The sequence below is a fragment of the Miniopterus schreibersii genome (genome assembly GCF_964146895.1).
Source record: "Miniopterus schreibersii genome assembly, chromosome: 3".
Taxonomy (NCBI): domain Eukaryota; kingdom Metazoa; phylum Chordata; class Mammalia; order Chiroptera; family Miniopteridae; genus Miniopterus; species Miniopterus schreibersii.
This window is the reverse complement of record NC_138103.1, coordinates 77,272,596-77,300,545: the sequence shown is the minus strand read 5'-3', so window position 1 is coordinate 77,300,545 and position 27,950 is coordinate 77,272,596. Positions and strand designations below refer to the sequence as shown.

General features: G+C 54.6%; 1 protein-coding gene across 3 annotated transcripts; it reads right to left on the bottom strand.

Annotated features, from left to right (window-relative positions):
• Positions 1-105: 105 nt before the first annotated feature.
• NKD2 (NKD inhibitor of WNT signaling pathway 2) lies at positions 106-27,714 on the bottom strand. 3 transcript variants are annotated; one of them, XM_081133744.1, is made up of 10 exons: positions 27,440-27,714; positions 27,299-27,334; positions 26,884-26,981; positions 5,153-5,213; positions 4,544-4,671; positions 4,022-4,117; positions 3,173-3,320; positions 2,751-2,835; positions 2,002-2,129; positions 106-1,795 (listed from the first exon to the last, which is right to left on the bottom strand). In XM_081133744.1, exons 1-10 carry the CDS (start codon positions 27,462-27,464, stop codon positions 1,203-1,205), a joined length of 1,398 nt encoding a protein of 465 aa, XP_080989870.1. In that variant the 5' UTR covers positions 27,465-27,714; the 3' UTR covers positions 106-1,202. The 3 variants fall into 3 exon arrangements, with proteins under 3 accessions (XP_080989870.1, XP_080989872.1, XP_080989871.1); XM_081133746.1 differs by having other exon boundaries at positions 3,257-3,320; positions 27,440-27,708; XM_081133745.1 differs by lacking the exon at positions 27,299-27,334 and having other exon boundaries at positions 27,440-27,708.
• Between the last annotated feature and the right edge of the window lie 236 nt (positions 27,715-27,950).

Genomic DNA, 27,950 nt, shown 5'->3' with positions numbered 1-27,950 from the left:
AAACAGAGACAGACACGCTCTCCATGCAGCATGAGCCCCCACAGGCTGGTGCACATGGACTGACCGTATCTATTTAAAAAGCTCATTTTAAAATAGGGAATGACATTATTACAAAATGCACGTATTTTTATTAAGCCAGGGGATGGAAAACTCAGTTACAAGTCAATCACCAGTTTGCTGATTCTTAAAAACAGTTCCAAGAAGGTGAATGCAAAATCACCTGCACAAACCCTCAAGTTGCCAGAAAGTCCACTTGCTCATCTCGGATGGAAGGAGCAGCAGGGTTCTGCCACAGGGGGATGCTGCCAGCCAAGGTCCCATGACCCCCAGACACCATCACTGCCCCTTTTCCTGACCCTTCCAGAGGGATCATCATAGTTTTCCACAGGTGGGCATCACAGAAGCTGTGAGCGAGCACTATGATGGCTTATGTGAGCCCAGAGAACAAGCGTCCTGCCACCTGTCCTGCGAACTGTATGTGTTTCAGGTGAACCTACCACCTGCCCTGGCCCTGCTGTCCATGTCTGTGTCCATTTAAGATGCTGGTGCCAGACCCACCCCACCTGTGCCCTTTTCTGCTCTAATTGTATCACCTCTCGAATTTTTCGACCACTGTTTGAGGCACACCTCATGCCTCCGTGGCTGCCCTTCTGTTATGATCGCGCTCGGTGTGGAGCAGAACTCACCACTGCACACGTAGCGCACCGAGGAACAGCCGCTCCCCAACACCACCTTCAGAATGAACACCACCTTGGGCTTCAGAATGAACAATTACGTGAGAGCTGCAACGCTGTACGTTCACTCGGCTACGTAACATCAAGGCCTCGCCACCTGCACGTCTCAGTCCAAGGCACCCAAAGCTTGAGGCACCATGAGAAAAATGCAAAAGTCATCTGAGTAGCGTCCCTTCTACGCCACGAGGCTCACTTTGGGGTCATAAATGAAAGATACAATGGTACTTTTCTATGCTTACATATGCTTTTATGGGTTACACAGAATCACTTCATAACTGGGAAAAGTCAGTGGCATCAAACGTGTGCATCTCAACATGACATCCATCAAGAGTGCGGAGGAAAGGAGAGCGGAGGAAGAGCGAAGGGCCTTCTCCACGAGTGTCCACCTGGTGCCACTGCAGCTGCCCACACCGAAGACCTGGAGCCAGGCTCCCGGCCGGCAGGGGCAGCTGGGTCGGGACGTGCACGCTAGGACGGGTGGTGGTGGTGGTAGTGGTGGTGGTGGTGGTGTTCGTGGTGGTGGTGGTGCTCGTGGCGCTGGACCACGGGCACTGAGTAGCCCTCCCCCACCAGCATGGGCGGCAGGTCCCGCACCACCTCATGCTCCATTACCGCAGGCTGGCCCAGCGTGGCCTTGAGTGGTGAATGGCCCTCCCTGCCCTTCTGCCGGTACCGCTTGTGGCCGTAGGGCTGAGGCGGGGGCTGCGGCGGGGGCTGTGGGAGGTGGTGGCCGTCCTGGGGGACCTGGGGCAAGGGAGCTGGCGGGTGGTAGCTGAAGACCCTCCCGAGCTTGCCCCCAATGGGCACGCCCCCACTGGGCACCCCGGGCGCCCTGCCAGAGCCCTTGGGGGACTTGAGGAACTGCTTTTCCTGCCCCTTCAGCCGGGGCTGCACATCCAGGGCTCGGGCAGTGGGCTCGCTGGCCAGCAGGACGTGGTCAGCCAGCACCTGGGACCTGCGGTTGTGCACAGTGTGTGCATCTGACTCCTGGGAGCGAGACCTGCTCGGGGGGTGCGAGGCCTTGCCCTGGTGTTCCTGCTTGGCCTGTGCTGGCGGGGACCCTGCATGCGTGGGATACAGACCATGAGACCCTCTGCAGGGCCTGAACATCTCACCTTGGACCAGGTACCCCCCACACACCTGGACGCAGTACCGCCACATGGTTGCAGGATCCCTAGAACTCATGCTCAGGCCAGGGCTCATGCTCCTAAGAGAGGCATCCACACCCTGGGGCCTCTTACCCAGGGGACTGGTCTCTAGTACCTACCAGGTCCAAATTTAGATGTGTAGTTCTCTATTCCGGCCAGGTCCAGGTAGTGGTTCCTCCGCTCAGTGTTCTCATCCACGCAGTACAGCCCCCTCACAGGGCAGGGGTGGGGGTCAGCATTGGGCCTCCTGCGTGGGGCACAGGGAAGAAGGAGCCTGACCTTCACATAAGGCCAGAGCAGATGTTCCTCGGAGACAAACAGGGCGCTGGAGCGGATGGTCCTGGGCAGTGGGCTCTGACAGCACACACCGCCCAGAGAGCATCAGAAAGGATGGGCATCCAGGACAGCAAGGTCCCTAGCTGGCCTGGGACCCCATCAAAACCCCAGGATCACTGTTGTAAATTGCCTTAGGGAACTTGCAGGAACTCCCATCTTCCGATCCACCTAGGATGCCCAGTCAGGCCCCAAGGCAGAGAGGGTCACTGCTCTGAGACCTCCACTGTCCCTGTCACCACCATAGCCAGTGAGTAGAGCCACCTGTGCCATACTGAGGGTCTCCAGGCTGACCTATACCCTTCAAGCCTCACCCATCTCTCAGATAGATGCTGGGTGTACTTAGCTCCAGCCAGAGTGCCAGGCCACAAGACAGCACCCTCACCCCAACCGGAGGCTGTACCCAGGGCTCCTCCACACCCAGGTACTCATCCTGGAATTCTGCCCTGAGGGGGCAGCCCCTGGGCCTGAAGGAAGCAGGGGTGTGTGTGAGGAGGGTACACCTGGAGGGTAGAGCCAGATCCCAGCCCCTCACCTGATGTGAGCAGATAGCCTCCTGTCGGCCACCCTGGGGTCCTCGGAGATCTCACCCTCTGTCCGGCAGCGAGTGGGTTCTCGGTCTGAAAGAGTGAATTCACTCATTCATTTGTTCACTTGTTCATTCATTCACTCATTCATACATTTACTGAGCAAATACTTCTGAGCCCCTGCCAGGTGCCAGGCCCTGCTTTCCATGTTAAGGAAACCAGAGATTTTTGCCCCAGCAGAGGGGAGGGAGGAGCACTGAACAATAGGCACAATTAACAGTAACCCCCATGGCCTGGTGGGTGGGAGGTAAGGGCTATGGGGAAATGCAGAGTGGGTGTGGGGTGCCAGGAGGGGTGTCTGCAGGGAGAGGTGGGCTTCCATTTAAAGCAGAGTCTTCTGGGCATCTGAGTGGGGGGCCCAGCCCCTCACCCTGGCCGGTGGGGAGACCCTCCCTCCTTTTGCTGGAGGGCTCGGGGCTGACAGTCAGCTTCACACGGAGGGTCTTACTGCTACCAGAGGAGTGGTTGACTGAGGCGTCGACGACCTCGTAGATGGTGTGCATCAGGCTGGACATGTCCTAAGGATGGCACCAACGTCACTGCCACAGGCAGACTGGGCTGGGGAACAGCCTCCAGGCTGCCTGCCTGCTTGAGTCACTCTGCATCCCATACATACAGACCCCAACTCAGACAGGATGACTTACTGAGCAGCCTTTTGCACCCCAAATTTAGCCTTGTGTGGCACCAGGCAGCAGGGGTAAGTAGCCCTGTTAGTGCTGGAATCACATCTCTTGGACCTTTTAAATTTCACACTGAATCTATATGTTCAAAGGACTCAGCAGGCAGATAACTACCAAAGGTTTGCTCTTTAACCCAAAAACACTTATTTCCATCTTCCTACATGTCTGCTTCCTTTCCAGGGGCGCTTTGCCCATCCTGGACACACAGGCCAGTGGAGGTGAGCGCTGGGGGCATTCCCAGGACCCTTACCACCTTGTCCAGGGGCTGCTGGCCCCACTGACCCTCAGAGGGATCCAGAAACAGGCCATGCAAGGGCTCTGCTGGAAACAGCTCTGGCAGCCTGGGGCCATGAGACTCCCTAGGCTCCAGTGGCTGCCTGGGTCCATCACCCCCTCCCCTGCCTGGGAAAGGTCTAGTCTCTCCTCCCACCCTAGAGAGCTCAGCCTGTCTCCCCATCACAGAGACCAGGAACAGAGGCATCTGTCTGCTGCCAGCCCCCTGCCCTATGGACCATCTTCCGAAGACACAAGCGCATCACCTCCCTGGTGGCCTTCCCACTGTTGTCGAAGCCATAGAGGGTGAAGGTCCACTCCTGGCGGTTGTCCTCCTCCACCGAGACATCGCATTGGAGTGCCTGCAAGGCAGGTGGGGACAGAGGCAGGTGGGGCCATCACCCTGGACTGGGGCCCTGGGTCTCCCTCATCTCTCTGGAAAACAGGGGTCCTTCTATTGCTCCCTTGAGCTCATGCCCTGTGTGGGCTGGAAGACCAATAGTGGACCTTTGTGTCATTCCTGTGGTGCTGGAGCAACACCTGGGAAAGTCCCTGGATTATTTGGTGCCATATTGGCCAGTTTGGGCTGGATTCATGGGGACACCTTCTTTGTGCACCCCCCACCCCCTTTCCCAAAGCTTGTGGACTCTGGAAGCACATGCAGGCTTTGCTGTAGCTCCCCCAATCAGCTGAACCTCAGGTAAACTGTCCAGGCAGGACCCTGCTTTAGGGCAGATGTGCACCTATCCCAGGACCCTCTTGCACCATGAGGTGGAGCAAAGACCTACGTCGATGTTCAGGCGCTTCTTGCTCAGGCCTCGTGGGCCCTCACGGTTTGCAGCTCTTTCAACATCATCTGCACTGAAGAGCTGTCCAGTACCTTCTCGACCCTCAGCCTTCTCCGGGGGGAGTGCCACTGGAGGTAGAAGGAGTGAGGAAGAGCTGTTTCCCCTTGAAGCAGCCCAAGTAGGTGACTCAGGGCAGTGGGGATGCAGGAAGGTGCAGGTAGGGAGCCTGTGATCCTTTCCAGATGTGCCTGAGCTGAGAGCCCATCCTCCCAGAACAAGGAGGCATCAGGAGATCTGTGCAGAGGGCAGGGCAGCCCTCACCTCGGTTAGCCATGGTCAGGTGTGCCCTCAGCCCTCGCCTGGGATGGCCATAGCCAGGTGTGTCCTCCTGGCTTTGCCCACCCAGCCAGCAGTGGCTTCAGAGATCAAGGCGGGGAGGAGGCTGCCCTGGGTTGGTCCGGGTTTGGTGGGGAAGTTAAGAAGTGTGGAGTATGGGGCAGGGGTCTATGTCATCAGGGCCTCAGCTTGTCCAGGTGTTCTGACGGTAGGTTTCAGCCATACGCCTGGGATACAGGGTAGAGTCTATGAGGTTTGAGGAGCAGGACTTACCCTCTAGAGGACACTGGTCTTCCCGGAAAGGTCCCTCCTTGGGGTCCCCACTGAGAAGCTCCTGCAGAGAGAAGAGGGAGTGTGTGACCACGTGGCTCAGTGTGGCAGGTCATAGACATCAGCCTTCTGGGGTGTCGCTGCAGAGACACCAACCTGTGCACACCTCACTAAGCCTCAGATTCTTAGAAAGTAAAACATACGCACATCCTACAGTGTTGTCTGGTTCCATTAGAACCATCTCCAGGACAAGATGCAGCTGCCAGACGCAAGAACTGGAAGAGCGCTGCCCCCATAGCTGCCCAAGAACCCAGGTGACTGGGCTCCCAGCTGCTGGGGGAAAGATGCCTCCCCCAGGGAAGCCAGGTGGGGCTGAGGGGTAAGCTCAGAGAAGCTCCTCAGCTTCTAGAGCTAATCCCCGAAACAGTCACAGAAAAATGGGAGACTCCCAACAGAAACTCTACAGAACAAAGGCTCCCATGGTCCTTGTAGAGAGCCCACAAAAGTGAAGAACACAAGGGAGGAAAACATGAACAGGGTGATCAGGGAAACACCTTGAACCAGAAGACCCTGCCTGGCAGAGAGACATATGCCTACACCAGCCACTTGCCAATACACCAGCCATCAGGGAAACACCTTGAACCAGAAGACCCTGCCTGGCAGAGAGACATATGCCTACACCAGCCACTTGCCACTACACCAGCCACGGGCCACATGGCCACTATGCCTGTCATGTGCTCTCAGGTTCCTCATCCAAGGGGCCTGGTGCCAACAGCCAGACCCTCCTGCCAGGCCCTGCGAGTGATCTCCAGGGCAGCCCATGGCCATCAGCTGTAGGAAAAGGGACACCTGCCTTCCTCCAACACAGAGCAAGCGAAGTATTTAAGAAAGCACAGCGTCTCCAGCTCATTCTTTTGGAGAGGCTCAATGGCAAACAAAATAAAACACAAACCTAAACACTTTCACCCAAAAATACAAACTGATTTTTTCTCAGGAGGCATTGAGGAGGAACATAAAATGCCCTACATACCCTGTGCATGGGACGGAGGAGATCCACGATTCTGGGCACTTGCTCCCCAAATTTGGTGAGGACGAGCCTGAACATCCCCTCTGCATGGAGAATGGAACCCTGGCAGGCCCTGGGGTCTCCCCAGGACCTCCTGGGAATACAACAGGGGTGACCTGAGGGATGGAGCACCAGTTCTTTGGGGGTTTTGGAAGATGTGTTCGGCCTCAGATGAGCCGGCTAAGCAGGCGAGCTCTGGAATGGGCAGAGTGGGCAGCGGCCCCGGGCACATGAAGGGAAGCCTTCCCGGAGTTCGAGCAGGGCATGGGCACCACCACAGAGCGCCCAGGACAGTTCAGAAGCCATTGCTGCGGAGACTGTGCCTTGAGGAAGATGGAATGTTGAGGGGACATGGCCCGTGCTCAGGAAGGGCTGTGGATGGGCAAGTAGGAGGAAGACCCCTGCTCTCTGCCCAGTGTCGGCTTCTCTTCTCATCTGCCCCCTGCCCCATGTCATACCCTCAGAACCAGGCTACTTCCATAGTTCGTTTTTAGGATGCCAGTTGGGGAATATGCTTGAGCTTGTTTTAACAAGAAATAACACCTAATTATTAAAAGATACTATTTCTTTTCCTTTTTGTACAACCTGCTGACATTTGAAGATCTTGATTTTGCTGCAGTGCTTAGGCCCCACTCAGAGTCCTACGAACGCCCTTTCATACTCAATGCACCAAGCAGCACGGGCCCTTGAGAGTCCCAAGCACTTTCCTAACCTGTGGGCAGGGCCGAGCTCTACCCAGACTAACATTAAGATAAAGCCCAATCATCACTTCTAAAAACCAGATTTTTGTTTACATATTTTTGCAAAACTAAAGCCATGAAGCTGAGGTCCCAGGCATTTGAGGGGACCAGGGGCAAGTACCCAGACTTCCTGGATGTGGGGAAAAAACAGGGTGCTGAAGGTCTAAGGTCAACAGAAACAGAAATTATGTTTTAAAGGGTAGTCAGGATCAGTTGACATCCAGGCTGGGGCTGTAGGCTCTAAGGTCACTGTCTATGCTGCTGGCTGGAGCCTGGAAGGAGGGTGGATACAACAGCCAACCATGAGAACAGGAACCCTACAACAGCCAGCCTGTGACTAGTGCCCTAAAGTGCCCTGAAGTTCCTTTTGAAAAAATGTTCATCCACATATATCCCAAAGCTGGAATCCACAGTGTTTATCTACGAGCTAAATCAGCAACTACCTCTGAGATGCAGAGGCTCAAATAAGGGGAAGAAAAAAACAGCAGTTGGGAGAAAAGTAACAATTCTTGTCCCTGTGACTGGTGGTTTCAGTCAAATTCGTCCTGGTTACATAAAAAGGCCCTTTAATCTGTGCTGCTTTGGCTAAACAGAAGGGCCAAAAGCTTTAATTGCAACGGATAAACCTACCACAGGGATGCTGGCCAGATGTGCAACCCCTCCCCGCTGGGGTGACCTCCTAGGTGGCCGAATCGCAGATAATTGGGGCCCTCAAGTGAGATGAGGGGCAAGCAGACACCCCATCTACTAAAGTCCAGCAAGTGCCCACCTCCCAGAGCCCTACCCAAGGTGGGCCCAGCCCTATGCCCTCCTGGGATGCGCCTCACCCTCCTTCCCTGATCTGAGGACCCTGTGGTGGAGACCCCCCTCCTGAAGCATCAATTTCTGCTCTCACTCCCTTTGCCACCCCCAAAGGAGTCCCAGCCTCAGGCCTATAAAAGTCCCCAACTCCGCCTCTCATCCCCATCTGGCCCCACCTTCTGCCTGGCCAGGTTTCTGTAGAGGGTGCTCAACACTATTCTCCTTAGTCCCCTGGCTGACAGAGCTCTGTTCCTGCCACCTCCCCCCCCCCCCCCATCCCTGGGGCTCCCTTACCAAGCCAGCAGGGCTCCTGGCAACTCCGCCCATCCAGCATTACTGACCTACTGATCCACTCAGGCATTCTCTCCTGCTTCCTGCTCCCACCTCCAGCTGCCCTGGTACATTGTCCATTCATTCTCCCAGCATCTGCTGCCACTGGGCACAGGATCTCTGCCCGATGCATCCTAATACTTTTTAAGCACCCAGGTCCTTCTTTTGCACAACAATGTTTGGTGGCTGCGATCTTTGCTGTGGGGTCCCCATGGTCTGATCCCTACCCCTCTCACCCTGCAGCGGCTCTCAGGAGAGCCGACCCAGGCCTGTGGGTCAACTGTCCCAAGGTACCGTCCACATCTCCTGCCTAACTCTGTCCTGAGCTCAGACTCTGGAGGAATTCTGCTCCACAAGCCACAGCACAAGACTAAGCTTCTTGTCCTCCCAGCAAGCAGCCCTGTCCTGGAAGGGTCCCAGAGAAAGGCCCAGGACTGCACATCTGCTCAGGTGAGACTGTGAGATGTTCCCCACAGCTGTCTACCAGTGCAGGGTGTTGGGAGATTCACCTAAAATCTCAACTCCTGGCCTCCCTTGAAAAGCCAGAAGGTCCGACCACATTTTCCTGTGGGACAGCACTTGGTGGAGCCCAGCGGCCATGCCAGAGTCCTCACCCCCACCCAGGTCTGGGAGATCTCCCACACCTGGCTGAGGGAGGGACAGGAGACAGGCTCCTATTTAAGGCAGTGAAGGTGACGTAGGAGAGGAGAAACCTTTTGTGATGCAAATAACCACACCTGAGCCTCTGCTTTTCAGATTTCAATGTTCACCTATTCCTTCAAAATTTGTTGCATCTGGGATCTTAGCAAACACATTCCCAGTTTTCAGGGGCCTCTGTTTTCCTTAGACTCCAACACTTGCATTAAAAAAAGGCTTCCCATTCCTGCCTCTGGGAAAGATCTTTGAGGAAACCTGTGTGACAGAGTTACTACTTCTTCATGTGGCGATGGATCCAGGCAGAATCATGAAAGGAGGACCTTGTAAGAACTCCTTCATTTCCAACTAGCAGCCCTTGGGGTTAATTCAGTTGTTTTGTTCCAGGAAGGGCAGGTGTCTCTTTTCCAAACAGATAAAACCTGCACGTGATTTCCTTGAAAGATCCGTGTTAGCTCAACCTCTTTAAAGGAGGTTACAGCAGAGGTCTTGGAGTGTTGCGCTTCAATAAGCAGGGTCTGTCGAGGATAGCAGGACCTGGGGGACAGTGTGATCGTGTCCTAGGGCAGCCACACACATGGCCCCAATTTTCCACATCAGGTCACAGCCATAGGTCCCAGGGAGGAGGACAGGATATTTGGGGCCAGTGCTCTGCTCCCACTGTCCAAAGCTGGACCCAGTCTCCATTCTGCTACGACTGGCCAGCAATCCTGAATCAGCTGCCTAATCACTTGGGCCTCGGTTTCCTTTCGGTGAAACAAGGAAGGGATTCCGAGGAGGGAGCTGGGGCTCTCCAGGTGCCCACCGTGTGCCAGGAGCATCCACACACTGCATTGTAGGACCTTCACTCCGACGGGGAGACCTGTGCTGTGAGGACAAGGTGACACCACTGGCTGTGACAGGCTGGGGGCAGAGGAGACACAGTTCCTGCTTCGAGTGAGGGTTGAGATGAACATACTGCCGGAAACTCGTTTGCTTCTCAAAGGAAATTCTCTGCAGACTCCAAGAGGCCTGTCTGGCTTGTGTTCCTGAGAATGTGGTGTTCCTCAGGGACAAATATTTATGCTGTCCTGAAAACAGCTCTGTGTGCTGAGGCCCAGGAGCAGGCCCCCTTTCTGTGAAAGGGTCCAGGATATTTGTGATGAGAATCCAGTGTGACTGTCAGGAGAGTGGGGACCTGGCACCTGCGCACACCTCACCCCCCACGCAGGAGCTGCTCCAGTTCCACTGCTGCCCTCAGAACTGCCCCTTCTTTTCCATGAAAACAAACTCAGGTGACGCACTCAGTGGAGTTCACAGCTGTGATGGACCACGACCTAAAGCCCTAGCACATCTGGGCTTCTGGAAGTACTGCCCTCCTGAGTATGAGGACAGGGCTGCCCCTCAGAGTCCTGGGTGAGTTCCTAAGTCTTGTCTCCTCCTCCCAGGTGTAGGAGGGGTGCAGGAGGGGGGCAGGAGGGGGCTCCGTGTAGACCAGAGTCTGAGCAGGTGAGAAAGAGGTGTGGGGGGAGAAACAGAAAGATGGGGGCAGGGAGGAGGAAAACTGAGTAGGCATGTTGGTGGCATTTTTCCAGAACTAACTGTTCTTAAGAGAGCAGTCACTGGATGCCCCCTCAGTGACTCAGTGGGTGCCTCAGGAGAGGAGGGCCTTAAATGCTGGGTGAACGTTTGGGATCATGGGCCTGCAGGGCCCACACTCTCGGTCACAGGGGTTATCTGGAAGGGGGAGGGGGAGCAGCTGCTTCCAAGGCTGTTTAAATAAAAGAGCCCCATCGTCAGGGCCAGGAATTCAAGGCGGGTTTCCAGAGGCCACCAGACTGAAGGCTGTGTGGGAACACATCTGCCCCCGAGTGGCTGAGGGAATCGGGCTTCTTTCAGAGTTGGCTGTTTGTAAGAAACGCTCTGTGAGGGGGTGGAGGCCGCTTTCTGCTGGTTGCCAGTGGATGGAATTTGACTTCAAGGTGATCCGCCAGCGTCTGTCTGGAAACACCACGGCAGCTTTGAAGTGGAAGTCTCGGTTTCAACGGCTAAACAGTTTCAGATGTGACAATGTAGTTTTATGGGCTTAATAATTCCGACACATGTGCGGCTGAGGCCCACGGAGGGTCCCATTCAAGGGGCCGCTGTAACTGTTATTCTGAACCTCTGATTTTAAAGCGAAAGATTAGGGACGATGAAACCAAGCATTCACGGGCAGGGGGCCGTGCAAACAGGCTTCCCAACGAGCTGCAGATGGTTTTAGTTTCTTACTTTCAAAATTAAAACAGAGCTTCAAGACCCAAGAGGGGTGTTTCTAGCTTTTGCCCGTCAGTACTTCTGTGTTAGGACTACTGTATTTAATCGGGCTTTGTAATAACCAAATTTGGAATTTACATGTAGAAACCCAGTCATTTGGGATCAAAGGGTCTCCTAAAATAAGTGTATGTGTCTCTTCACATGACAGTGGTAACTTACGTCCTGTATGAGGTCTCTCTCTTCTTATCCCTGTCCCAGCTTCTCATAATTCTGCTCATTTTAATAAGACATGAAATGTATTACACACCCCGCTCACCCTGGTCTATGGAGATTTATTTGTTGGCACTCACCCACCCCAAAAAGCACCCTGACCCTGGAGAGTTCCCAAGAGCCCCACACTTGGACCCTGCTGGAGAATTTCAGCCAAGTCTGTGCTAAGGATGACTGAAAGCACACACCATGGGAACACATCCACTGAGGACACCGGCGACAGGTAACTCATGTTACCTACATTAACTCACACGATCGGGAAGGAAGCCGTAAGAGCCCCTGACCCCAAACCCCAGGCTTGTCACTAGGACCAGAATCCATGTCCTCCCAGAGTCTCCACTTGAATCAGGTGTGGCTGAGGGTGAGCAGACCCCCGAGTGGGGGATGAAAAGTTTCAGCACGGATGCTAAATGTATGTGAACGTACACACGTGTGTGTGTATCTAGTCTGTGAATACATATGTACATACGGGTGTAACACACACTATATATACACAATACGTATGTACACACACATACACCTTTTTTACCCTCAACAATTGAGAAGCGACCATAAAATATGCCACAACCCTCAGGGATTTCCATCCTCAGCATCCTGGAATTTTGTTTTCAGTTCAACACCAAATGTTATAGAATCACTTTGCAGCCACTCAGCAAACCTCGTTTTCTCCTCCCAGTTGTGCTGCTACTGTTTTTGTCTTCAGAGCTAATGATTCAGAGTTTCACAGAAGGACAATCAAGGGCGATCGATCTTCCAAATGCCGCTGTCCTCTGAGCATGCTGGCTACAGGTCACAAACACACGCAATGAAAACAAGACCCACATCTCCAAACTCCTGACCCCTTTGCACCCTCTGCCACCCCCATTCAGACGAGGTCCATGCCCCTGGGTTTCGAATGCTGAATTAGTCTTCCCCAAACCTGGATCCTTCCACGGGAAAACCAGTTGGACTATTCCTTTTCTTTCATTAGTGTTAAAGTCTCATGCTTCCTATTTCGAAGGACGATTATTACAAAGCTGGAGAGGAACAATATACCCTTAAAGTCTGTAGAAGGCAGCCTCCGCTACCTACCGCGCATTGTCAGTGACTTTTGCAGAGATGAACAGACTGGAAACTTGGAAGGGCTATTATCTGATTACAGCACCAGGACCCCCGGGCTGAGCTACTCTGAGAGAAGTAATGAGCCTGTTTTCTTCTTTAGAAAGCACCTCTGTAGCGTCATGTGGAAACACACCCTGCACAGGACGATGACGATGTAATAACCTCAGCCCAGCTCTGTTGTTGTTGGCGGAGGCTCCTGAGATCAAAGGAAGGAGGCTGAGGCCAGAGGCGCACCCCTCCCTCAGCTCTGGTATCTGGCAGCTACAGCAACGGAATCTTAAAGGAGCAGAGGCGAAACCCAAGCTACTTTTACAAACGCCAGCCAAAATCCACCCTTAAAGGAATTTAGTTGAGACCCCACATGTGAAAGATAAAAAGGGTTCAGAGGAAACCTGCACACGTTTGTTAAGCGACAATCTTGTCCTGAAGCCAGGCGCTGCATGGTTTGGGAAACTGGGGGCAGGGCACAAGCCCAAGTGAGGGATACCCAGCCCTGCAGCCCTTCTGCAGGTTGTTCCCAACACCACAGAGCTGGAAGAAGGTCCAGTGCAGGGTTCTTGAGATGAAGACAGATCTGGTACAGTGATGTGTGAAGCTGACTGGCCAGCCAAGGACCCATTGTCTGGCCACTCAGGGCAGCAGCCTGGTCACACAGCTCTTAGATTGCCCCAATACTTGCCTTGCTGGGGTTCTGAGACCCCCAGACAAGCCATGACTGATGTGGTCAATGTCCACTGCCCCTGCCTACTGACCCTTAAAAACCTAAAAGCAGCAACTTTGTTCCCTCTTTCCTTGCATCCAGAGGACGAGCACATTCCTTCTTTATCTGGGCCACGTTCTCTCCATGACAAGCCAAAAGGAAGTGAAACTAAGGAGGGGGCTCCCGGAACCTTCCAGGCCCAGGACCTTCCAGGCTGCTTCCAGGAGGTTGGCACCACCCTGAGCTCCCTGGCCACTCCAACAGTACACTGTACAGCAATGCACAGCCCCAACCGAGGGGCCTGAGCCTGAGTCAGGCTGGTGCGGGTCCTCCTGACCACAGGCTGGAAGCAGTAGGACAGTTATCCCACTGCAGCCGACAGCCTTTCTACTGGGCAGCTGCCAGCTCCTGCAACCTTCCTCTGCTCACCTCAGGGACTCGGGGAGCCACAGTGTTACCACCTCCGCACAAGGACCGCAGATGTGGTTGACTCATCACCCAAACACTCCCTGAGCTCCTGAAGAAACTAGAGCTGGCCTCTGCTTAAAATGTACCTCTGCTTAAAAAGGCCTCTGGAGAAACCTCATAGAACGGCCATACGCACGCATTTCCCAAGGGTTAGAGACAGTTTTGTTTGAAAGAAAACCTAAACCACTTTAAGCCTATCAATGGAAAGTGTGAACGGGCAAGATGTCCCCTTCTCAGCTCCAGCCCCTTTTAACAAAGCTGGGAAGATGGCATCTGGGAACCCCGAGAATGCCAACTTGGTGGGTGTGGGGCCCAAGGGCCGCCTGGCCCTTCTCCCAGCAGGCGGCACTTGTCATAGACAAAGTGTCCAGCCTCCCAGAGCTACAGAAGAGTCTGGGAGGCAACCATGTTGACATTTAGTGTAGCTGCTCCTCGGAGGTGGGAACAGGGTGTAGGCCATGGTTATTCTCTCCACTTCCCTATTTTCACAAGTCCTCTGCACACGTGGCCTCAGTGGCAAACGTGGCAAAGCCCAGACACCTCCCTCCCCCTCCCTGTCCTACCCGCTCTCCGAGCCTAGAGATGCAAGGGTGGCTACTCCCACTTCTGTCAGACCTTTCGTCAATGCCATGTCACAGCCAACTGTGCTCATGTCCCCACATCTGTGGCAGTCTCCACCCCACTTGGCTTCTTGTGCACCCTTACTTTAGTTCTCCAGGCACCAATGGCACCAGGAGGCACCTGCTCTGGTCACTCGCTGTCTGGCTCCCCCATAGCCTGTGAGCAGCACGGTGCCTGGAACAGGCAAGGAAGCCTGCTGGTCAGAGCACAGGCCGTGGGGGTCTGCCTGGGTAGGGGTCCCAGCTGCATGACTCCATGCAGTGTGCCTTTGGGCAAACTGCCTAACTCTACTGTGCCTTGGTTTCCTCTCTGTGAAAGGGGAAATGACCACTGTGAGGGTAACCAGTAATTGCGCCAAGTGCTATGAACCCATCATACTCCTGAGTTAATGAGTGAAGGCCTGTGGGTGTCACCTCAGGTACGCCAGGCACGGAGCTTCAAGGGGTGGATGCGGGGGAATGCAGAGAGGCCTGGGCGCTGACCGTGGAGAGTTGGACCATCCAGGTCCCTGGGCAAGAGAGAAGGATTGCCAAAGGCCACCAGGATTGGTGCACCACCTCTAGGGAGGTCCTTCTTGAATGCTAGGATAAGGTAGGTTTGTTTTTTTATTTCAGAAGACAAACTGTACCTGGGCCTCACTTGCCCCTGAACTTATGTGAGAGGCTGTGTTCCAGAGGGTCGTCCACTTAAGACCTGAGACACACAGGGTTACTGGCAGGACACAGCCCAGGGAGGGTCCTGCTACTGCTGACTGACTTCCCAGGACCATGGCTGGCAGCCTCATGCTAGCGAGCACTGATGGCAGGAGGGGCCTCCCACTATAATGAACCACTCAGCCCTGGCCCACCGAGGGCTCCGCCACAGCAGCACTCCAAAATCAAACCCACCAAGACACTGCAGGGTTGTGTTAAAATAATCTCGTTTAAATTTTTATATTAAAATATGCTGGGGTTTTGTTGTTGTTTTTGTTTCTCTGATTTCAGAGCTCAAAACTTGTTACAATTCCTTGGGAGACATTGCAGAACAAAAGGAAGTCCTTCTCCTGTGGCTGCAGAGGCCTGGCCATCACTGTGAGCAAACTTCCAGCTGGCACAGTGAACAGGATCGAACAGACCCAATTTGTTTCATTCTGGCACGAAAAAGGCTACCAGCGTTCCTGCCACGTATCCATCAACATGAAAGCGGGTGAGGAGCTCCCAGGCCGGCAGTGGGTATAGTTCATGGTGAGGCGGACAGTGTCCCTGCAAGGCCCCGAGTCCATTGCACTCAGGCTTCTCAGTGGAGAGGCAGCCAACTCAGAGAGGTGGTCAGCCCAGAGAGATGGGCAGTCCAGAGAAGTGGTCAGCCCAGCAAAGCTGGCAGCCCCCCAAGAGGCAGTCCTGACCCAAGCCAACACTGCATTTTGTTGTTTTGTTTCCGGGACTGCATGGTGAACTCTACCCAAATGGGTGACTGTTACAGTTGGTGAGACATCCAGTTTGTGGGTGGGATCGCTCTCACCTCATGTGGAAATTAAACAATTTAGAAGAGTGACCCGAAGCGCCAGGCATTGTGGAAGCTTTGCCTGGCATCCAGGTGGACGAATTAGGCAGAACTGAGCCTGCAAAGGCCTCTCTAGGGAGCAGCTGACCACCTGATCTGCAGGTATCAGCCCAGCACTATGAAGAGAAAGAGGGGAGGCAGTGGGGGGTGCCAGGCAGGGGTCAATAAAAGGCCTCTGGAGAGGGATGTGTGAACAGACACCTGAAGGCAGGAGGCAGCAAACCAAGCTGTGGGGGATGGGCCTTCTGGCAGAGGGGCAGCATGTGCAAAGACCCTGGGGCAGGACCAGCATGGAGGCCGGGGTGGAGTGAGTACTCTCTGAGGAGATTCAGGGGCAAGATATAGGGTAAGGGTTGTCAGCCTACTGGGCTTTCACTCCAAGGAGGTGCTAGTATTGGCCGGCCTTATGTTCCAAACACCCACTTGGCTAACAGAGGCGGAAAAGAGAAGCGGAGGTTTGGTTAGAGGGGAGGGTGTTGGAAACGGGGCACAGCGGAAGGGGAGGTGGTGGAAATAGCCTATTATGAGAGACCAAGTTGACGGGTTTCCTGAGGAATGGGACCTGGTGTGACAGACAGAGGATGAAGGACCACTTTGCTGAGACAGAGGAGCTGGCCAGTTGTATTGTGTCCTGCCTTCTTCCCACAGGGTGCAGGCAGCTTCCTCCTACCTCAACTGCACTGTGAAGAGGGAAATTGCAAAGCGGAAAGTCTCCTTAACATTTGGGGACACTACTGTGCATGGAGTGACGTGTCACCATCTGCCTGGTCAAGGGGGCTGCCTCAGTCTAAAGTGGACTCCAGAAGTGTTTCTTCTCAAGCTAGATAATTCAATATGCTTAAATTGGCCCTAAGCTAATTAAAATTGTTCCAATTGTAGAGACAACCACATCCACAATCCTGCTTCCAGCAGGTCCAGATGTGGGGCTGAGTTGGACTGCTGTGACCGGCCCACCCTGCCGGCCGCCCTCCCTTCCAGGCAGGGCTACCCAAGAGTCATAGAGCTGACCCAGATGGGTACCAAATGGTGATCTGAGAGCATAGCCCTCGAGTTCCATGTGGCTGAAAAAGAGCTCGTCATTACACCAGAGGTTTGTCGGCATTCATGGTTTAGCAACTAGTTTTCCTGAGCATAGAGCTCAAACTTGGGAACATTATTAAATCAACAAATGCTAAAAATGGAGCAGCATTAATTGCCCCTCAATGTGGACACTGAAGGGGTGACCTCAAAATAAGGATTAAAGATTGAAACATTAATGTGAAGACCACACCAATCTGGACAGAAGAGCTTTGCGGACAGCATTTGTTGCTAAGTCCCTTTTGTGCCGAACAAAGTAGAAAATGGTGAGCATTCTAACTTTATGTTTTTGTGGGTAATATACTGGGCTGAACAGTACCCCCAGAGTCCACGTCCACCTGGAATCTCAGAATGTGACTGTATTTAAAAGTATTTGCAGATATGATTAGTTAAGATGAGGTCATGCTGGAGTTAGGGTCAGCCCTGATCCAATGACTAGTGTCCTTGTAAGAGAGGACACAGACATAGGTGAGAGGCTGGATGAAAACAGAAGCAGAGACTAGAGCCATTCAGTCAGAAGCCCAAGGGCACCTGGAGCACCCCGAAGTTGGAAGACACAAGAAAGGACCCTCCTCGAGAGCCTGCAGAGAGCACAGCCTTGCCAAAAGCTTGGTTTCAGACTTCTGGCCTCTAGAACCGTGAGAAAATCAATGTCTGTTGGTTTAGGCCACTGTTTGTGAAATGGTCACAGCAGCCCCATGATACCAACATGGGTAGGTTCAGGCTGCTTTATCTTTATTTAAAATACTTAACCCTAAGGCCTTCCCAGCACATGCTTATATTGATTAGCTATCAAAGTCCAATAATTTCTGAATGATCTACCATCAGACGTCTCTGCTGACCACGTGACAAGACCACATGGCCGGCTTCCTTTAAGAAGAATTACTCAGATCCTGGTGGGATATGGCTGTCCCCAACTTCTCCTGAGGATCCAGGGATCCTACGGCCGTGGGCCAGCCCCCTTGAGTTTAGGACACACATGTGGACCTCTGTAACCCCGCAGGCTGGGGATGCCTGTCCTCCTCAAGGAGCAGGATCTCAGAGAAGCAGATATCCCTCCAGACCAGCAGGACGCCCCAGATCGCCAGGGTCTGCTGGGCTTCTGGACAGGAAGAAAAGAGGAGAGACAGGGAAGGAGGAGCAGGAGTTGGAGAAGGAGATGAGGGGGAGGAGGTGCCAGGAGTGAAGGGGAAGGGGAGGGGGAGGAGGAAGGGAGGGGGAGGGGGAGGATGGGAAAGGAGGAGAGGAGAGTGTGCCCATCCCTGAGAGGACAGTGGGGCAGGGGTGAGGCCGGCCTCTGCCTCACCATGAACTATGTCCAGCAGGCAGACCAACCCCACCAGGGCGGGCTTAGTGGTGTGGCCTGTGTGAGGAGCCCCAGCCCAGCCCTCGCAGAGGCTCTTCACGTCTGTCGCAGGGAAAGGAAATGAGTGCTCGGAGAGGGAGGGGCGTTTCAATGCATTTTCTTCTCCAGATGAGAACAGGGAAACACTTTCTTATGAGTTAAAACAGGGATAGTTGAACCACAGAAAAATATCCACCCTTCCTTCTTCCAAACAAAACAACCCAAAGGAGTTACAAGAATTGGCTCTAGAAACAGGAAATAGAAAATGCAACTCACAGCTCCCCTCCCCAGGAACCCTTCCGGGGGACCTATGGGTGGCAGCAGGGGTCGCTTATGGAGGAACAGTAATGCCCAGAGACCAAAAAGCCAGGGTGCAGGAGACCAACCACCTGGCTGGGACCTGAGGAGCTCTGGGCTGTTACAGGTTGGAGGACAAGGCTGTAGGAGCCTCCATCACTTGAAGACCAGAGATCCTTTGGCCCTGCTCTCCCAAATGACAGGTCCCAGGTGAGGGGACAGCAAAGCCAAGAAAGCACTCTGACATTGGGATGAGTAATGCGGAGAGACCATCTCAGGAGAGACAAGCAGCATCTCCACCCCTAAGTACCTGGGGGGCTCAGAAAAATATGAGGGGGCCACGGAAGATGCTGAAGACAGGGATGCAGAGTTGGCGTACAGTGAAAAGACATGGTTTAGAAAATAAAATGACAGGAAAAGGTGCCCAGTAGCCAAGGCTGAGAGTGGGCTGCATCCCCCAGGTCCTTCGGCTGGGACTGACTGCTTCCTTCCGATCATCAAAACGGACAGTCCAGCAACCGGCAGAGGCAGCAAGGAGAGCACAGGGGTGGACATGGAGGGAGGACAGGGTGGGGGAAGGGAGCTGAGGAAACCTTGTGGCCTGTTAGGGACTGAATTGTGCCCCTCACCCTTCATATGTTGAAATCTTGTCCCCGGTGCCTCTGGGTGTAAACTTTTTGTAACATTAGGGTGGAGCCTAATCCAATATGACCTGTGTTCTGGCAGAAGGAACATCACATAAAGATGAAGATGCACAGAGAGATGACCATGTGAGGACATGGGGAGGGGACAGTCTACAGGCCCAGGAGAAAGACCTCAGGAGAAACCACCTTAACCTCAGAATTCTGGCCTGCAGGTCAGTGAGACTAAATTCCTGTTGCTAAGCCACCCGTTTGTGGTGCTGGTTGTGGCTGCCCCAGGAAATCCATACGCAGTTAGCTGCCAAGGCCTACCCTCCTACCCTCTCCCTATGCAGGGCTGGGAGCACCTTCTCTTCTCATACCAGGTGGGCTTTCTGCTCTGACATTGTGTCAGCTCCTCACTCCACATGTGTGGCATCATCAAAAGAGCATCTTGCTAGGTAGGACACCAGGCACTAGGAGGATGTCCCCATGTGAGGCAGAAAGCAGACCTTGCCTACACACTTCTCTCTGCTCTCCTGGAAGCTCAGCATTAACCCAACAGCATGAAGGGTTGTTTTACCTGTCCCACCTCCAAGGTCTCCTCACAAGTGAAGGGGACGAAACTATAGTGGGTGCAGGCCAGGTGGCCAGGACAACCCAGTGAAGCTGTGATGGGGACTGGCATGGCCCAGGAAAGTGACCTGGGGCAAAGGGTGTAGCAGGCTGCCCCCTGAATGGCCCTTTGCCTGTGATTCCCCACAGAGAGCAGCTGGGAACCAGCTGGGCCTGCCCACAGGCTGCCCCTAGTCTTAGAGGCTGTCCTGAGAACTTCCAGGGACAACACAGGCCTTTCCTTCCAAACCCAGACACTTTCTGAGGCAGGTGTCAACCTAGGAGAGGCTCCACTTCACACCTGCAGGACCAGCTGAGGGTGATGACATCACAGTGGCTCAGCTAGTGGCTTTCCTCAAATCCCACCTATTGGACAACTCAGTTCAGGAGATGAACTGTGCCCAGCTCAGGCCCGAACTGCTGCTTCCATAAACCAAGCCTCTGCTAGCCTGGACACGGTAGCACAGACTTCCTTTCTTGGGGAGAGGAGAGGCAGGGCCACATGACCCCATGTTCCCCATGCCTGCTCAGTGCACCTGCCCACGCAGCATGATACTCCTTCATAAGGAGATGACCCTGTGGGTATAGCTCACTGATCCTGGTACAAATGCATGGCCTCGTGCCCTCCAGCTCAGGAGCACTTGGTGTCAGAGCTCAAGAAGGTCGGGAATGGAGCCTGACATTGGTATCTACTGACCACATGTGGCCTGCTGTATAGCAGGACATGCTCACAACCCAGCAATGCCAGAGCCAGCTCCTATTCCTGACTCTTCACCCAGTCACTTCATCTTTCCTCATAGGACTCCAAACAGAAGCACATGGCTTATGAGCCCTGGAGGCCAAGCTGTGACCTACAGACACAAAGGTGAGCAGTAGCACCAGGCTGGAGCCAGGTCTGGGTGGCTCTGAGTCACCACACAGGCCACCTCTCACTAACAATCCTGTAAGGGAATCCTTGGGAGGGACTAGCCTGCCACATTTTTAAATGGCCATGTCACGGGGTTCCCAGTTGTTATCTGTGAGCAGAATTTCTTTGACAGCCTCAGCTGGGGCTGGCGGGGTGGGTGCCCCCTGGCCATACAACGAGGGCTGGAGAACAGGAGACATGAGCCTTGACCTCTTACCGCCTGAGGAAAAAAAATGACCAAACCCCTGACCCAACCTAGAGACAGGATGGAGTGGTAGGACAATGCTGTCCAATTCCCACACCCAGGGAAGGTCTGGCCTGGCACAGCTAGGGATGTGCTGCCCTGGTCCAGCCAGGTTGGGACAAGTGCTGGCCACAAGGTGACAGTGGGTGACGGAGAACCAGGTACTGCTTAAAAGAGAGATGAATCTAAAATACAGATTTCATCGATCACTTTGCTGCTCAAATAAATGAGAGATTAGTCTGTTCCTTGCAAGCACGGTGGGGTCACGGTACCCAGGAAGATCACTCAGGAGGCTAGGTGTCCTATGTGCATGGTGGGGTCACGGTGCCCAGGACAGAGCACTTGCTGATGGCCTGTGTTCATCGTTCTGAGCTCACCTCAGATCCTGCAGTGTTAGAGTCAGAAGGACCAGGCTCACTCCTCACCAGGGCTCTGTCCAGCTCACACAGGAATTCTGGGCCTGGAGCTGACATCTGGTCAGCCCCATGGCTCTGTGGCTTCCCTGTACCGTGTTGGCCCTCACCAGCAGCAGCTCTCCACCCACACTCAGGAGTTTACACCTTCGTCTTGATCTGTGCTCTCACAGATCAAGAAAGTTGGCAGTTTGGCCAGATGGCTACCAGGGCTGAGCGCTGATTTCTGAAGACTGCAAAATAGCATGAATTTTTAAAGAAAAAATAAGATGTAAGCTCTTCAACAACCAACACCCTCAAAGTTACTCAAACAACTTAGCCACAGTAAAAATGTAGGAGAAGTGACAGGCATGACTTGGATGCAGCATGGTGTTTTCCCACAGCAGCCAATCCCCTCCCTGATGAGGGCAGGGCGACTTCCGGTCTGTCTTTTCCTTTTGCGCAGCTGAAATTTCAGCTCGTTCAGCAGCCACCGGGGCTGTCAGTGCCCGAGGAAGTTGTCAAGAGATCTCCTGCAGTATGTGGGCTCCTTCACTGTCTGTGAAATCCCCCAGCTCAGAACTGTATCCCTGGAGCAGCCTGCACCTTGTCTGCGTGTGGGGCCCCAGTGTACCTGTGGACATGGAGGGTCAATATTCTTTGAAGCTGCTGCCCCATGAGAACACATCTCCACATGTGCCATGTCCCTCGGCAGGCCAGCAGCACATGCTGCGTCTCCAACAGCTTCCTGGGAGCTTCTCTCCAGACAAGCATCTCAAGGGAAGTGCCTCTACTGACCACTGTCCTGGCATGGGGGAGAGGCTCTGCAGCCAGCCTGTGGCCCCACTGTGCCCAACACAGATCTTCTGGCTTAGCCACAAGGCCAGGGTCTCAGCTCAGCGTTGCCTGGTGGACATCAGATTCCTTGACACACAACATGAGGGTGCCTGCACCTGAGCTAATGAGAGGCAGGCACACACATTGCCCCTTGGTGGCTGAGCCACCCCCCACAGCAGCTCCTCCATGGGCACCTGGTTGGGGCAGGTGCAGGTGCACAGCATCCAGCCGGTCCATACAGCCCTCAGCCCCTCCTGAATGTCTGATACTGTTGGCTGCATGCCCACAGATGATCCCAGCAACTCCTGCAATCCCCACTGACACGGGGGACAGACAGGTGAGTATGCGGATCCCCTTCCCTTCCAAGAGTCCTGTCTGCAGGTGAGGAGAGGAGGCGAACTTCAGCTACTCACTCCAGAAACACACTCAGAGCAGCAAGCTCCCTCACAGGGTCCTTAGGTTGGTCCTATCACCCCTTTCCAGGAGGCGTTTCCCACAAAGTGGCCAGGTGGCTCCTCAGATGTGAATTAGTTGGGATCACTTGGCTCACCCTTAGGTAGAGAGGTGTCCAGGAGGGCCATTTGCAATTTCAGGAACAGGGGTGGGGGTAAGGGGCTGATACAGCTGACTTTGGGGAGAGGCCCCTGGTGCTCCACAAGGCCTAGACCCCCAGGACTGTTGTCAGTGCCCCCACATCCATGTAAGCCTTCAGGCCTCTGTGCCCATTTGTGCCAGCCTCACACGGCAGGGCCATGTCTGAGGGCAGAGACACAGCTGCCTGTGTCCAAGGTTCCCACAGTGGGTGTTGAAAGAAAGAGCTCCCAGCCCTGATGTCCAGACACCCCACAAAGGCTGGGACTCCATGAGATTAGTATCCCAAAGCACAGGTCACAGAGGAATGAAGGTCATCCCAAGGAGTTGCACTGTGGCCAGAGGACCTGCCACCTGTCTCACTGAAAGTCACAAGGGGGATGCCTCTCCTTTTACGAGGCCTGTGGCCAGATAGCCGAGGAGGAGCTGTGGCATCCACACCTCGTCTTAGAACACACTTTGATTGCTCTCTGTTGACTGCAGATGGGGTGGTGTCCAGGCTTCATGCAAAGCCAAGGGAATTTCCCAGACAAGAAGCCACAGAGTTAACGTCTCAACAACTCTTAACTGAAATATGTAAATCCTGCTGCTGCCATGTACTCTGGTGGTATAGTGAGTAGGTAGGCAGGTGAGAGCTGGCTCCTGGGCTGCCAGGTGAGTGGGAGGAGCAGCCCTGCCCCACCACAGTGGGACGAAAGCCTGCTGCAGAGACAAGAGGGGTCCAAGGTCCTGGTGACTGGCTCCAGGGAACTCTAACCAGGTGGAAGGCATCAAACCATGCCATGGGGCTGAGCCCCCAGATTCCAAAAGTAGTGCAAGGTCACCTGTGGACAAGACCACATGGAGGGCAGATGGAGTTTGCTGGAAGCCAGAGGCCTATCCAGGGGTGAGTCTCTTGGTGGGGTTTCAGGGCTCACCACCTAGACTCCCTGCAAGGCAGCCTCCATCAGGAGAACATGGAAAATGTCAGCGCACACAAAACTGTCGTGTGCATATGTGTGGAACTGGTGTATAGATCCTTGTAGCTAAGAGCTGCCCAAGGCAGTATGGGCAGAGTCCTGCCCAGCTGTCTGTCACAAAGCCTTAGAGGCTGAGAAGCTACATCCTTCAAGGACAGCTGAGAGTCCTACCAGGCAGAAGGCCTCAGCCAGGCCCCAGTGGCCTCCTCGACTCATGCACTTCTGTCTCAAGTCTCAGTTAAAATGTCACCTCCGAAGTTGCCAAAACATCCCTTTCTCAGGCTTACAAATGGAAATCTGTGTTTTATCCACAACAAAATTTCAATTGTTGGCAGTGATTCTTATCTTCTGAGCTTTCGCCTGCCAGCCTCAGGGAGTGTTGGAGAAATTACAGAAAGGCGGACAGATTGTGAGTGACTGTGTGCAGGGAAGGCTGTGTTTCCAGGATAGGGAAAACTGTGTCTCTACAGAGCCTCACCGTGACCCCTGCTGCTCCATGGCTGGCCCCACCTGTAACCATGACCCCTGCTGCTCCATGGCTGAATCCACCTTTAGAAATAGCACTGCCAAGTGCTGCTGGTGCTACCACTTGTCACTTCTCATAATTTTAACACATGTATGACCTCAGTTACTCCACTTCTTAGATCCTCTACGCTGTATTTGCCAACATCCCACATTGCCTTGGCACAGCCCTGGCCCTTCAGGGGGTACTCAGCAATGAATCCATGAAGGTCCTGCCACAACCAGACTGCAGCATTTCTCAGAATCAACAAGGAACACCATTCTAGACTGTGAAGCAGGGAGTGCACTTGCCTGGAAAATGCTACTATTTATAAGAAATTTTTTAGATGTGCACAACATAACTCATTGACAATTAACGGGCAAAACCAACTTCATTTCCTTTATTTTGGGGGTGGGGGAGGGCAGGTGACAGTTAGATGCACTTTATTTCCACATGGTCATTTGCCACAGTTCTTGGGCAACACGCAGGGTGAATGAACTTCAGGGAAAGGAGGAGCATGTCCCCTTGCTGACCCCAGTCAGACTCAGCGGGTGCATTGCCTGATCCAGGCTGGCCTTCCTCAGGGCCATCGACCTGGGAAGGCACAGATGACGGATGGAGCTCTGGGCACCACACAAAGAGAAGGGCACAGGACCCTGGGTGGAAACAGGAGATTTGTAGGACTTGACACCCAAACATCCCCCGACTGTGCAACTTCCAGGGGAAGAACCAGGAGCAGGGGTGGTGAGGCATGGTTCACACTGAGCCTGGGCCAGAGCCATCCCAGTGTATGCCCAGTGGTGCCTGGCAAGCAAGGGAGCAGTGATGTAGTGGTGGTGAGGATACCTGTGCATCTGTGGCAGGGTGAAGTATGCCTGGTCCGGGAGGTCTAAACTCCAGGCCAGTGCTTGGCCAGGGGCTCACAGCCCCCATGGCCAAATGAGGAAAACACAAAAAAAAGCAGTGCTATTGTCTTAAAGCTAAAAACTATTTAACCTAAAGGACCAACCTTTATTCTGAGATTTTGCTCTTTTTACATCTTTGTGTTAAAAAGACCTTTCTTTCACGAAATGAGGGTGCCTTAGTCCATTCTGGCTTCTACAACAAAGACCACAGACTGAGTGGCTTATAAACAGCAGAAATTTATTTCTCACAGTCCTGGAGGCTGGGTGTCCAAGATCAAGGAGCCGGCAGATTCAGTGTCTGCTGAGAGCCCTATTCTGATTCATAGGCAGCACCTTCCTGCTGTGTCCTCACATGGCAGACGGACAGGGAGCTCTCTGGAGTCTCTCATAAGGGCAGTAATCCCACCATCAGGGCTCCACCCTCAGGACCTATTCACCTCCTTATTGCTTCACCTTCTAACACCATCACCTTGGTGGTTAGATTTCAACATATGAATTTTGGGGACACACAAATATTCAGACCATAACAGAGGGCAAAATGAAAAGAGAACAACTTAAGCCAACTCCCACACCATTCTCTCAAAAAATGTCCCAGGAGTGTGGAGTCCATCAGCCTAAAAGACTGCTCCAGCCCTAGCTCTGACAACCTCATAGTGACACCAGAGCATGCCTCTCAGCCCAGGAGAAGCACTGCCTGGTGCTGCTGGAGCCACCCTCTTTAGTGCCACCACATTCTGAACAAATGAGAGCAAGTGCCCGGAGAGTCCTAAGGACTGAGTGAACACTTCGAGGTCCAGCCTGCCCATGTCCCCAGGGAGAAAGCCCCCAGGCAGTACAGCCGGTGGAAGCAGGCCCAGCCTAAACCCTTGACCATGAAGCTAATGCCCACGCATCTTCCTGCCTGCCCCCATTTACATGCCACACACAGGAGAACCAAGCTAAGAGGTACCATCCCTTTATCAACACCCCCACCTCTCTCGGAGGGAGAAAGACAGACCTGGGCTGCTCCCTGGGTACCCGTCCTCAGCCCTCAGCCCTCGGTACCAAGAAGCATAAGTCCACCTAATGTTAGCATCCAACGTTACTATAACATACCCAGAAATTACCTTAAAATGTATTTCCTACCTTCACAGGCATGGCATTAAACCTTCATTCCCAGAAAGCAGGAACTCTAACTCCAGTATGGGTTTGATTTCAGGGCAAATCTGGGCCCTTCCCAGGGTGAGGTGCAGTGTTTACAAATACACTCAGAACTTTTCATTTATCAAATGGCCAGAAGAATGTAATTCCAAAAACAGAGATGACTTTCCATGAACAGTGAAAAGGGGGGTTGGGGGGCACGCAGTGGGCAAGTAGGGGTCTCAGCCATCTGGAGTGGCCATCCACACAGATCCAGTTCACACTAATGCCCATCCAACGTCCACTTTTTCCTGCTTGGCAAACATTTGCAGGTCTAGTTTACCCAAGGCTCCTCTGGTGCGCCCCCCCCCCCCCAATCTAGCAGGTCTCTGCTCTGGATGGCCCTGGCAGCACCTGCAGTCTAGGTACACCCCCCCTTCCCAAGTCCATCTGGAGCCTGGCTTTCCCATGAACCTCTCTGTAAGCCAGTGGTCCCTCACCCTGCAGATGGGAGGCCTCTAATTCTGGCCATCTTTGCTGTGCAAACAATTGATCCTAAAGCAAATCATGCTCTCTCCCTCACCAAGCCTCCAGCTTGGGAAATTCAGGGCTCACCCTCAGGAGCCCCACCCGGCCTGGCCTGTGGAGGCTGAGAGGCACAGGTTCTCTCATCCCAGTTGGCATCACTCCCCGCCCCGCCATCTCAGCCTGCGCCTTCTACGTCTGGGTCCGGGCGAGGGGGCACAACTCTGGCACTGGCGTCCCCGGGCTCCCAGGGCGACCCCGCCACGCCTACCTGCTTGTCCCGCGCGCGGTGCTCCACGCCGCCGCGCCGCTCTGCCTCCACAGTGCCTTTGCGGCCACTCGCGTACGCAGACACCACGAAGCTGTCCCCTGCGGCCCGGCGAGAGGAAGCGCGGGAAGCGGGCACCAAGGAGGGAAGGAGATGCGCGGTGAGCCGCGCGGGCGCTGTGCCTTAAAGATGCCCCGCCGCCCGGCGCGCCCACCCCATTTCCGTGCGGCCTGGGGCGCAGGGCTCCAGCTGGGGAGCCGGGGCCGGGGGCAGGGGCGGGGCGGGGTGGGGTGGGGGCCTACGCACTCCCGGAGACCCCGCGGCAAGGCTCCCCCACCCGAGGGCACGAGGGCAGAACGCACGTCGGGCTCTGGGCTCTGGGTCCCGGCCCGGTCGCCGCCCCACCCGGCCCGCTCACCTTCTGGGCTCTCTCTCCGCTTGAAGGCTGCGGCGGCTGCGGCGCGCCAGAGGGAGGGCGCGGGAGAGGGAAGGGTCAGTGAGTGGCCGGCGCCCGCCCCGCCAGCCCGCCCGCCCGCCCGCCCCGGGGCCCGAGCCTCACCGTGCTTGGACTGAAATTTCCCCATCTTGCCCCAGCCCCCGGCGGCCGCCCGCGCTCCGGGCGCGCGCTCAGGTGCGGGTCTGGGGTCCGGTGCCGGGGCTGGGCGTGTGGAGGGGCCGCATGGACCGGGCGCCAGGCCTCTGCGCCAAGTCGGGGGGAGTGGGGTTCCGGAGTCCGGTGCAGCCGGGACGCTGGAGCGAGCGGACGGGCGGGCGTGGCGACAGCAGCGACAGAAGCGACAGAAGCGGCCCGGCTCCCTCTGAGCGCGCGCTCCCGCGCTCGGGCTTTAACGCCGGCCCCCGCAGCGCCCCCCTCGGCCACCGCCCGCAGCGCACCGCCCCCTGTATCCCGACCCCCACCCACCTCTAGGCCCTGCTCGGCCTGGTCTGGGCCTGGCCCTCCTGGGGCATGTGCCAGTTCCCGGACGTGGTGGAAAGGCACCGGTCAGCGACGAGCTGGATGAACCGCCTATGAGAGTGGTCAGGGGCTGCAGTGGACCCTTTGGTTCTGT

Excerpts from the sequence above, each read along its gene's own strand:
- NKD2 (XM_081133744.1), bottom strand. The coding sequence starts at position 27,464 with ATGGGGAAATTTCAGTCCAAGCACG. Across the intron at positions 27,335-27,439 it reads GAAATTTCAGTCCAAGCACG|CCGCCGCAGCCTTCAAGCGG; the intron begins GTGAGGCTCGGG and ends GGCGCGCCGCAG. Across the intron at positions 3,321-4,021 it reads GTGGGAAGGCCACCAGGGAG|GACATGTCCAGCCTGATGCA; the intron begins GTGATGCGCTTG and ends TGCCATCCTTAG.